Genomic DNA, 12,184 nt, shown 5'->3' with positions numbered 1-12,184 from the left:
GTGAACATACTGTACAGAGGAGTTACAATTACATGGGCAGGATAATGCGTACATTTCTTACCAAGCATTGCAGCCTCCTCCTTTGTTTACCCTTCACATCCCTTCCCAGCCTCCCCCCTCCCCCCCATCCCAATCCTATTCCTTCCCCCCCCCCCCCCCCCCCCGCACCGACGTTGTAAAGCTCGTTTTGGACATGACAACTTGTACTTCTCATTGTTGCAACAGGTCCACCTGTATCCTTATAGAACTGGTTTTTCCCCATCTCCTCCACAAGTTATACTGACATCAAATATAGTGAAAGCAGGGGTTATACTGTGGGGGAGGGACATACAAAGCAACAAAGAGATAATCTTATAAATGCATTAGAAACACATGCATGAAAGAAAAAAACATTAAAATACACATATAAGGGTTCATTTTCCTGACATCACATTATCTGACCTTTTCCGCTTGACTCATACATATACTAGATATTACAAATAAGGGAAACCATGGGACCTATGTTTCTTTGGGCCTAGAGCCTGGCTCATTTTTATTTTTAAGAATAGTTTTAATTCTTTTGAGCTTTGATATAGAAAGGGAAAATATAGTTTGAGAATTTCACAATTGCTCCTAAAAGAAACTTGAAAAAAAGATCTCAGAGATTGTTCATGTAAACTTATAGATAAATATGTTCCTTTCTTATTTTTAGGGTATACAACTATGAGCCCTTGACACACCTCAAGAATATCCGTGCAAATTACTATGGAAAATACATTGCACTGAGAGGAACAGTGGTTCGAGTCAGTAATATAAAGCCTCTTTGCACAAAGATGGCTTTTCTTTGCTCTGCGTGTGGAGAGGTTCAGAGTGTTTCTCTTCCTGATGGAAAATATAATCTTCCCACAAAGGTTAAGTGTTTTTTAACTGCCTCATTATCATGATAACACAGGCAAATCAATTTACAGGGATTACTGTTGTTTTGTCCTCAACCTTGAACTCAAGGCCTGAGCACTGTTCCTGAACTATTTTGCTCTAGGTTAGTATTCTAGTATTCTGCTTGAACCACAGGTGGATGTGCAGCCTTTTTTTTTTCTGTTTTAAATTGGAGGTAAGAGTCTCCTCCTTTCCTGCCAGACTAGATTTGAACCACCATTGGCAGATTTCAGCCTCTTGAGTATCCAGGCATGAGTCACTGGTGCCCAGCTAGGGAATCACTTTTTTTTTTTTTGTTGGTTGTGGGGCTTGAACTCTGGATCTGGGCACCGTCCCTCAGCTCTTCAGCTCAAGGCTACCACTTGAGCCACAGTACCACTTCCCGTTTTCTGGTGGCTTATTCGAGATAAGAGTCTCAGGGGCTTTCCTTCCTGGGCTGGCTTTGAACCGTGATCCTCAAGATTTCAGCGTGAGCCACCAGCGCCCCAGCTTAGGGATCACTTCTTAATGTTTCTAAAAACAATATTTTCTTTTTACTTTATGACCTACTTCAGAATACAAGAGGAAATATTGAAGTAAAAAGCATTCCTTTACCCATTGCCCAGAATTTTTTTTAGCTCTAGATAGATTTTTTTTTTGTACTGGCCTGGGACTTGAACTCAAGACCTAGGCTCTGTTCTTGAGATTTTTTTTTGCTCAAGATTAGTGCTTATAGTCCCAGTTCCACTTCTGGCTTTTTTGCTGGTTAATTGGAGAAAAGATTCTCATGTACTTTCCTGTTCAGGCTAGCTTTAACCTGCAATCCTCAGATCTCAGCCTCCTGGAACCTAGGACTCTACACATCAGCCAACTGTGCCTGGCTTTAGATAGATTAAAAAAAAAAGTTCCTTAAGTTAGGTAATGAGTACATTTCTTTTTTGGACAACATCATCCCTTCCTTTGCTTTCTCCTAGTTTTCCCCTAATATCCTCTGTCTAATCTAGAGAGATTTTTTTTTCCTTTATTGAGATTAAGATTACATAAATTTCACAATATTGGGATAGTGATACTTAGTTAAAGTCACAAACACGTTTTAACCTTCACGAGGCACATTGTCATTATCATAGTCTGTAATGCTTATGGACTCTACGGCTATTTTTTCCAAATTCGGTGATACGTACATTTCTTTCCTTTTGCTTAGTGTAAGCTGTTCCCTCTGTCTCATTCCCTCCCTCCCATTGCTGCCCTTGAGTTTCTAGATAGATTTTTAAAGATACAATGCATTAATTTCTTTGCTTGTACCATCCCAGAGTCTGTCATTATCCTGCATTGTTCATCTTTCCCTTCATATATCTTAGTTTGTAATTAATAGGTATATTGAAAGCTTTCTTTCTTTTATTCTTTCCACCTTTTGGAAATGATATTTTTTTTGTTCTAAATTTTCAAAGAATAAAGTACAGAGAATAATATAAATAATATTGTGTATCCACCATGATAGTCAGGCAGATAATAACATTTCATTATATTTTAGCTTAATTTTTTAACAAAAATATAAGGTTTTAAAGTTTATTTTTGTGGTACTGGGGCATGAACTTGAGATCTTATGCTTGCTAGGCTGGCACTGTATCACTTGAATCACATCTCCAGCTCTGGTTTTTGTTGGTTATTTTGGAGATGGAGTCTAGTGAATGTTTCTACCTGGGCTAGACTTGAACCACAATCCTTCAGATCTCAGCATCACTCTGTTACATTTTGCTGGTTACAGAATGAATCACAAGCCTGTCCCAGATTTCAAGAGAAGGAATTAGAGTCCATCTCTTGATAGGGGAGCAGCAAGTTTCTAGAAAGGGGGAAATATATTGCAATGATATTTGGAATACACAGTCTACCACAATATCTGGGTTTTTAAATGCATATGGAGGTCTAAACACCAGAACACAGTTGGTTTATATTCTGAGGACTGCCTATTCAGTACAGTATATATACCATACAAACAATATTAAAAAGATACTATTAATGGTGGTCTAAGAAAGCGTGTGTGTGTGTGTGTGTGTGTGTGTGTGTGTGTGTGTGTGTGTGTGTGTGTGTGTGTGTGTGTGTGTGTGTGTGTGTGTGTGTGTGTGTGTGTGTGTGTGTGTGTGTGTGTGTGTGTGTGTGTGTGTGTGTGTGTGTGTGTGTATTTAAACTCAGGGCCTGGGCACTGTCCCTGAGCCTCTTAGTGCTCAAGGCTAGCATTCTACCACTTGAGCCACTGTGCCACTCCTGGCTTTTTCTGTTTATGTGGTATTGAGGAATCGAACTCAGGGCTTTATGCATGCTTAGCAAGCACTCCACCACTAAGCCACATTTCCAGCCCCTAAGAAAGCCTTTTGAAAAGGAGAGAATTGGGCTGGAATATGTAGGATTGAAGGAGAGGGGGGCCTTCAAGGAGCCCAAGAATGAGAGAGTACATGAGCACAGAGGAAGGAAGGAATATACAGGGAGGCTTGCATGTCCATAGCAAACAGAATAAGAGTAGGAAGTAAAAGGACAGCCAGAAAAGTACCTTGGAAACTTGTGATTCCCATCTATTCCCGGAAAAAAACAGAAAGTCATTACAGTTCTTGATGGATCTTACTTTAGTGAAGTATTATGAATTGAATTTTCCTGTAATGTGATTATAATATCAAACTCTGAATGTGAATTACTCTTGTTGCAGTGTCCTGTGCCTGAATGTCATGGGAAGTCATTTGTTCCTCTACATAGCTCACCTCTCACAGTTACAATGGACTGGCAGTCAATTAAGTAAGCAAACTACTGTTAAATAAAAGGCAGGTTTACGATTCTCATACTGCTGAGTAAATCTGTAATTTTGCTATGTTACATATATACCATTTTACACTGTTAAAATGATAGATTTTTATTGGATGAGGATGAGTCATAATAATTATGTGTGTTTGAAATTTATTCTCTATTGGGTCCCAGAAAAGATGTTACATAATTTTATTGTTGTTGTTGGTCATAGAGTTTGAGATAATGAGCTGGGCACTGTCCCTGAGCTTTTTCACTAAAGGCTAGCACTCTACCACTCTGAGTCACAGCTCCACTTTCGGTTTTTGGGTGGTTGGTTGAGATAAGTGTCTCACAGACTTTCCTGCCTAGGCTGGCTTTGAACCGTGATCCTCAGATCTCAGTCACCTGAGTAGTTAGAATTACAGGCATAGGCCACTGTGCCCAGCTTGTTACATACTTTCCTGAGAGTTAGGAATCTAGACATGTGCCATTCTGAGAATTTATATTGCCCTATGTGAGTTGAAAGAGAATTGAAGGAAGGAAATTGAGGGGCAGAGTTTGAGATTATGCAGGTTAGATGGATGTGGTACCTGGCCAAGCCCTCAGGAGTACTGGGAGATGTATACTAGATTATAAAATTTCGACAATTTCAAAGTTAGTATTTTGATGTTCAGTGTTTATACTTTTCATTTATACTATTCATTAGTTAAATATATAAAATACTTTATTTTTATTTTATTATAATTTTTATTTTGTAGATCATGAGTCTGAACTCTGGGCTTAGGTGCTGTCCCTCAGCTCTTCAGTTTAAGGTTAGTGTTCTTCCACTTGAGCCACAGCACCAGTTTGAGCTTTTTCTGTGTATGTGGTGCTGAGGAATCGAACCCAGGGCCTCATACATGCAAGCACTCTACCGCTGAGCCACCTTCCCAGCTCATAAAGAAAATATTTTAATGTTACCTGTGTAGTATTCTGATTTCCCAGTAAGATATGTCAGCACTCAATCTGGCTGGAAGCCTTTTTCTAGCCATAAGGTGACTATCTCCAGCTAGCAGAGCTTTGGAGAACAGGCCTGTTTGTTTTTCATGGAGGATTTTTATAAGAAGGGGTTACACTCAGGTGATGTTTGCCAAAGCAAGCAAGCAAAGTTACATAAGCAAACTATAGTCTTGAGTCACAAAAGCATAAGCAAAACATAATCTTGACTTGGTCAGCATGACTGATACTATCAATGCTATTGATACTATTGATACTTGATTACAAAAAGTCAAAGCATATCCTTGGATTACAGAAGTTAAAATACAACTTTGGGTAGGGGTAGTCTGTTTTACAGAAATGATTTTTATTATAAGCTTCTGACTAATACAGCAACTCAATACAGCTGGTGATAAGCCTCAAGATTGTCAGAGGCCTTCAGCAAAGTTTGTGGTAAACTGTAAAGCTTCCAGCTTGGTAAACTTGGGTAAGGGAGAGTTGTATCCTTTTTAGCAAGGATGGAAAAGGCTGTTTGACCTGGAGTTTCTCTGTACAGAGGGACTCTGCCTTTAATATTTGGCGTTATTTTTAATAATCAGTAATTTTGGTCTTTCTGATTTCACATTTCACAACCTATAAATGGTTTTAAAAGTTCAGTTAGTATGGAAAGTAACAGTTACCATAGTTTCCTGTTACTTTATTAAATTTAGATAAGGTCTTTTTCCTTGATGTTAGTGCATCCATTCTTACGTGAGTAGAGGACATCAGAGAGATGTGTTTGCTTTCATGTCTTCTAATTCAAGAGTTTCTCAGTTTTGGGCTGGGAAGGTGGCTCAGGCGCTTGCCTTGCACGCATGAGGCCCTGGGTTCGATTCCTCAGCACCACATAAGCAAAAAGAAAAAAACCGGAAGTGGCGCTGTGGCTCAGGTGGTAGAGTGCTAGCCTTGAGCTGAAGAGCTGAGGGACAGCGCCCAGGCCCAGAGTTCAGGCCCCACAACCGGACCCAAAAAAAAAAGTTTCTCAGTTTTGATGTTACCTTAAATTGTTAAAGAATATATTCCGTTTTCCAATTTTAGTTGTCTCTCAGCTTTGTTTATAGGTTATGTCTAGCAAAAATCACAAATGGTATTTACAATTTTATAATAATGTAAATGTTGTTTGACAAAGAACTAAGTAAAGGGAAATAAACATCAAGAAAAGGAGACATAATTTATATCACTGGGTGGTTTGGTTTTGTTGTTTCTTTTTCTTTCCTTTTTTTTTTAGTCAGTTGTAGAGCTTGAACTCAGGTCCTGGGCACTGTCCCTGAGCTCTTTTGCTCCAGGCTAGCACTCCACCATGTTGAACTATAGCTCTACTTTCAGTTTTTGAGTGGTTAATTCGAGAAAAGAGTCTCATGAGGATTTTCTACCCAGGCTGGCTTCAAACCATGATCCTCAGATCTCAGCCTCCTGAATAGCTGGGATTATAGGTGTGAGCCACCAATACGTGGCTGTTTTTGTTGTTTCTTTTTCTTTTTATGTGTATAAATTTGTATATATATATATATATATTTATATTTATATTTATTGTAAAGGCAATGTACAGAGGGGTTACAGTTACATAAGTCAGATAATGAATACATTTCTTTTTGAACAATGTCACCCCTACCCTCGCCCTCTTCCAGTTTTTCCCTCCTGTCCCCACCTACAAGATGTATATTTCATTTTCAACTAAGTGTCTAGTGAGTATCACTGCTGCATTTGTTTACCTTAGTCCCTCCATTTCTGTGCTTCCACTTATTCTCTCAAAGACAGATAAACTAACAAACTGGAAAAAAGGTAAAGAAAACAAAAACAGCAACAATTAACAACCAGGAAACTGGAAGCAGAACTGTGGCTCAAAATGACAGAGCACTAGCCTTGAGCAGAAAAGCTCAGGGGGGCTGGGAAGGTGGCTCAGTGGTAGAGGGCTTGCCTTGCATGCATGAGGCCCTGGGTTCGATTCCTCAGCACCACATAAGCAAAAAGAAAAAAGCTGGAAGTGGCGCTGTGCTCAAGTGGTAGAGCACTAGCCTTGAGCTGAAGAGCTGAGGGACAGTGCCCAGGCCCAGAGTTCAGGCCCCACAACCAGACCCCCCCCAAAAAAAACCTAAGTAATCCATTAATTAATGAATATTAAATACTTCTCTACATTAAAAAAAAAAAAAAGAAAAGCTCAGGGACAGCACCCAGACCCTGAGTTCAAGCCCCACAACTAAACAACAACAACCAAAAAATACTCCCATTATCTACTCCAGATTCCTACAATAGATAGGATATTGGACTGGTATTAAATGATATTGCCAAATGACTCAGCCTAGAACCCCAGGGTGCTCCTGCATTTGGTGCCACCTGATGGCCTATGTCTTCTCTGTCTTCATATCCCTCCATACAACTGTTTGTCCTCACAATTATTTATCCTTTGGGGATGGACAGAGCCAGTGCCAAAGTAGACAAATAGTAGGGTCAAAGATATGAACAGGTATGGTCGCAAGAAAACTAGAGAACCTAGTCACCCTAATTCTGAATCTTGTGTCCAGCTGAGACTTTAAGGAATCTCCTTGGTTGATGCTTGCTTGCTTGGCTTGTTGATTAGTGCCTGAAACCAGGATCACAAAAATCTATTCTATGGAGTGCTTGAGATAGGGGGAGGGTTCTGTTTCCAGGTCCTCTCCTACATTGACCAGTGTCTGGCTGTTTTTGTTGTTTCTTTATGACTTAAATGAAAATGATTTGAGCATCAAAGTCAAATGATCTTACACTCCATTGGCTGTACACCATTATCTATATATTTCAGTGTGCTTCATGTTTGGACTAGAGCACTGTTTAGCACTTTATTTTAAATGATGATACAGCTTCTAATATATACCTTCACTATTTCTATCATGTTTTTCCCATCTGTATTAAGCTCATTTTTTAAAACTACAATGAAATACTTGAGACTGAGTACTTACAAAGGAAAGAAGTTTTTTTTTTTTTAATTTTTTTTTCCTCTTTTTTTGGTGCCAATCCTGAACTCAGGGCCTGAGTGTTATCTCTGAGCTCTTTTTGCTCAGGACTAGGGCTCTATCACTTGAGCCATAGCTCCGCTTTTCCCTTTTTGGTGGTTAATGGAGATAAGGGAAGAAATTCAGACTTTCCTGCCCAGGCTGGCTTTGAACTGTGATCCTCAGATCTCAGCCTTCTAAGTAGCTAGGATTACAGGTGTGATTGGCTCACAGTTTTGAAGACTGAAATTCCAAAATAGCATAGCACATATTCTGGCAAGAGCCCCCGTGGCTGCACCAACTTTGTGACCAATGGTGCCACAACAGTAGAAGGTTTGCAGAGAGGAGATCACATGGCAAAACTGGAAGCTAGAGCAGGAGGTAGGTCCTGTCTCTGGGACCAGGCTCCCAACTAATACCCCTTGGGATATACTCAAATCATAAGATGCTTTCAAATATATCTTTTAATACATGGAATTCAGCTTTTGTAGGGGGAAGGGAGAGACTACAAAGGTATCTTTCTGAACTCTACTTGAATCTAGGTCACTTTTTATATATACCTACAGCCCTTCTCCATCCTGGGATTTCTTCAGGGCTCTGCTGGAATTAGGCCATCTGTTTTCTTAGCTTTATTTTCTATTTTTGAAGATTCCAATTTTGGTTTTCTAGAGAAATTTTCATGTAAATTTTCTCTTTTAAAAAATTGTTATTATAGCCGGGTGCTCATGGCTCACACCTGTAATCCTAGCTACTCAGGAGGCTGAGGTCTGGGGATCATGGTTCAAAGCCAGCTTGGGCAGGAAAGACCATGAGACTCCTATCTCCAATAAACCACTAGAAAACCGGAAGTGGTGCTGTAGCTGAAGTGGTAGAGCACTCACCTTGAGCTGAAGGGCTGAGGGACAGCGCCCAGGCCCAGAGTTCAAGCCCCATGACCGACAAAAAAAATTTTTTTTAATTGTTATTATAAAGATAATGTACAGAGGGATTATAGATACATAAGCCAGGTAAAGAGTACATTTGTTTTTGGACAATGTCATCCTTTCCCTTGCACTCTCCTCAAGTAAATTTTCAAAAAATGTGTTTGAGCGGTAAAATGTTCTGGGTCTATGGCATATCTGGAAATGTCTATTTGTATCTTAGCCTGGGTAAAGATTTACCTCATTACTCAAGTTTGTTTTGTTTACTTTTCTCTGCTGTTGGTGAGAGAGTTGATGGTCATTCCTCTGAAAGGATTGGACTTTCCCCTTCTGTGTATTCTCTTTATCTGTAGTATTCTGAAACAGTGCATTTAGTCATGGTTTGGTATCCCCTTAACACAGATAGATCCTCTTGTCCTGCACTTATTATCAACTCAAGTCTGGCTGTTTTCTCTTTGGGGTCACATATCAGAAGCATCCCTTGCATTATAATAGACCCTTGGAATCTGAAACCATGTACCTGCATGACTTTAAGGAAAAACTTAAAATGTCAGGATGCCTGAAGTTCAGTATTCTACTGTATGGTTGCTTGATTCATGTTTCCTGTAAAGCAGTCTAACTTCTGATAAAAACATGCTACCTTCTGATGAAGCACACTCTTTGTCACTTAAGCACACTAACATTTTCCTTGCTTTTGAAGCATCATTTGCTTTTTGGGTCCGGTCGTGGGGCCTGAACTCTGGGCCTGGGCGCTGTCCCTCAGCTCTTCAGCTCAAGGCTAGCGCTCTACCACTTGAGCCACAGCACCACTTCCGGCTTTTTAAAAAAAATTTTTGCTTATGTGCTGCTGAGGAATCGAACCCAGAGCCTCATGCATGCAAGGTAAGCTCTACCACTGAGCCACCTTCCCAGCCCCATCATTTGCTTTTTGGAAAGCATATTTTCACAAAATGCAGGACATAGGAACACTCAGCAGATCACATGAAATAATGAATGATTCGTGGAACTGACTTAGAGCTTCTCCACATCAGCTGTGCTGTGTAATAGGTATGAGAATGTAAAATTACTGTTTGTGAAATTTCTTTTCATTTTTATTTATTTTCTGACTATGCTTAATCAAAATCACATGTGATAAATCCATGAATAAGGCAGACCAACTATTCTCTCACCCTTTCATTTTCTTTATTCTGTTTTCTAAATTTCTCTGGCTTTTTCGTGTATCTCTTTTATAAATGTTTGACTTTTATATACATGTTTTTAGTTTTCTGATTTCATGCTCGTTTTTCCTGTAGTTCCTTTAAGCAGCTTGTTTTTATTTTATGATCGCAGCGTTTCTCAAAACAGTTTAAGTGTTCTCCTTCCTGAAATATTGCATTTCATTCTTGAAAGCCTGGTGAGAAGTGAGAAGTCGTTTGAAGTAGTTACAGTAGGTGTCCTTTGCTCTTGTAGGTAGGAGGTTTTCTTCATCAAGCCTCACTTTATTTTTTTTTTCAAATTCTTTATTGTGATTAAGTGGTTGCATAATTTCCCAAATTTCACAGTATTGTGGGATAGTGATGCTTAGTTAAAGTCACAAACACATTCTAACTTTCATGGGGAAAATTGTCTGTCGTGGTCTATAACATTTATGAGTTCTATGAGCTTTGACAATACAGTTATTTCTTCCACATTGGGTGATACGTACATTTCCCTCTTTCCCACTCATTCCCTTTCCTCCCATCACTGCCATTGAGTTGTCAAGCTTCACTTTTAAATAAGAAGGAATTCTGACTAATAAAAATATGTTTTTGAATTGGTTTGAGCTTCTTGAATACCAAAATGAAGAAACTTTGTTCTGGAGTCCTAAAAGCCTTACTGGACACCTCAACTCTCCACTTAGAGAGAATAGGTCCATTGCCATAGAAAAGTGTTCTAGCCGGTGCCTGTAATCCTAGCTACTCAGGAGGCTGAGATCTGAGGATCTCAGTTCAAAGCCAGTTCCGGCAGGAAAGTCCATGAGATTCTTTTTTCTTTTTGTCGGTTGTGGGGCTTGAACTCGGGGCCTAGGTGCTATTCCTATGCTCTTCAGCTCAAGGCGAGCACTCCACCACTTGAGCCACAGCACCACTTCCGGTTTTCTAGTGGTGTATTGGAGATAAGAGTGTCAGGAACTTTTCTTCCTGGGCTGGCTTTGAACGCTGATCCTCAGATCTCAGCTTCCTGAGTAGCTAGGATTACAGGTGTGAGCCAAGGCCGGGGCTGTCTGTGAGATTTTGCATTGAGCAAAAGAGCTCAGGGAAAGCTCCTTGGTCCTGATTTCAAGCCTCATGACTGACCAAAACAAGTCATTAACATTTAAATTCCTGATGACACCTGCATGCCCCAAACTTCTCTTCATTTTCACTCTCATTTTGGTGGTCCCTGGAAAGAGGCTAGGCAAATGTACATGTCATGCTGAATTGGAAATTCTATTAAACTTCATTAAAACAAATCTGCCTTTTGTCTAGTTCAGCACCTTGTAAAATGTAGTTAATATGTTGAAGAAGCAATTAAAAATAGCTATTTCTAACTGAAAAATCTCAAACTTCCTAGAGTCCAAGAGCTTATGTCTGATGCTCAGAGAGAAGCAGGACGGATTCCACGAACAATAGAATGTGAGCTTGTTCATGACCTTGTGGATAGTTGTGTCCCAGGAGACACCGTGACTGTTACTGGAATTGTCAAAGTCTCAAATGCTGAAGAAGGTATAGTATAACTCCTTCCCCATAGTTGTCTCTCAGCCTTAATCTTTTTTATCTATAAAGATACTTTTAAATGATTTAGGGAATTCATTGTTCCTTATATAAGATGGAATGTTTTCCTTAAAATAAAGGTTTATTTATATATCATTGTGACTTTCTTTAACATTCTGGTTGAGTCATCATAGGCAAAAATGAAAATGCAATGATTGCATTTAATACTGTGAATTCACAGGTTCTCGAAATAAGAATGACAAGTGCATGTTCCTTTTGTACATCGAAGCAAATTCTGTTAGTAATAGCAAAGGGCAGAAAACCAAGACTTCTGAGGATGGTTGTAATCATGGAACATTGATGGAATTCTCACTTAAAGACCTTTACGCCATTCAAGAGATTCAAGCTGAAGAAAACCTGTTTAAACTCATTGTCAAGTAGGTATTGAGGTTACCTGAAGTTATATTACGTATGTTCACGTTGAAGGTGCTCTTGGCTACAAGTAACAAGGACTAATCAAAATAACCAAATCCAGCTTATTACTCATTCTGACATGGCCTTTGTACTAAGAATAAGTTTTATTTTTAATGTTTGCAAAACATCCAGAGACTATCTCATGACATATGAAATTCAGGTCTCAGTGTCCACACATAAAGATTTGCTGAAACATAGTCATGTCTAGTCTGTCCTTAATGTATTTGGCTGCTTTTGTGCTATGGTGGCAGAGTTGCATGTATATATGACTCATTGATGTTTGTGCTCTGATACTTTACAGTAAAATGTTTTGATTTTTAGTTTAATTAAGAATAGATACTATCCCACACAAATTTGTTATTCAGTCTATCTCAGGAAGTTGTTCAGAAGATTAAGGAAATTTTATAATATACTTCAAATTAACACAGCA

The 12,184-nt window shown here is 39.2% G+C and overlaps 1 protein-coding gene across 1 annotated transcript in view; it reads left to right on the top strand.

Annotated features, from left to right (window-relative positions):
• Positions 1-12,184, top strand: part of Mcm8 (minichromosome maintenance 8 homologous recombination repair factor) — a 39,288-nt gene that overhangs the window by 8,594 nt on the left and 18,510 nt on the right. The window contains exons 7-10 of the mRNA XM_070006781.1: positions 692-890; positions 3,593-3,678; positions 11,141-11,292; positions 11,522-11,717. Coding sequence (XP_069862882.1) covers positions 692-890; positions 3,593-3,678; positions 11,141-11,292; positions 11,522-11,717 — 633 coding nt within the window. The remainder of the gene's footprint in view (positions 1-691; positions 891-3,592; positions 3,679-11,140; positions 11,293-11,521; positions 11,718-12,184) is intronic.

The sequence above is a fragment of the Dipodomys merriami genome, unplaced genomic scaffold, assembly GCF_024711535.1.
Source record: "Dipodomys merriami isolate MVZ:Mamm:240054 unplaced genomic scaffold, mDipMer1.0.p SCAF_7, whole genome shotgun sequence".
In the NCBI taxonomy this organism is placed as follows: Eukaryota; Metazoa; Chordata; class Mammalia; order Rodentia; family Heteromyidae; genus Dipodomys; species Dipodomys merriami.
This window is presented reverse-complemented; position numbering and strand designations above follow the sequence as displayed.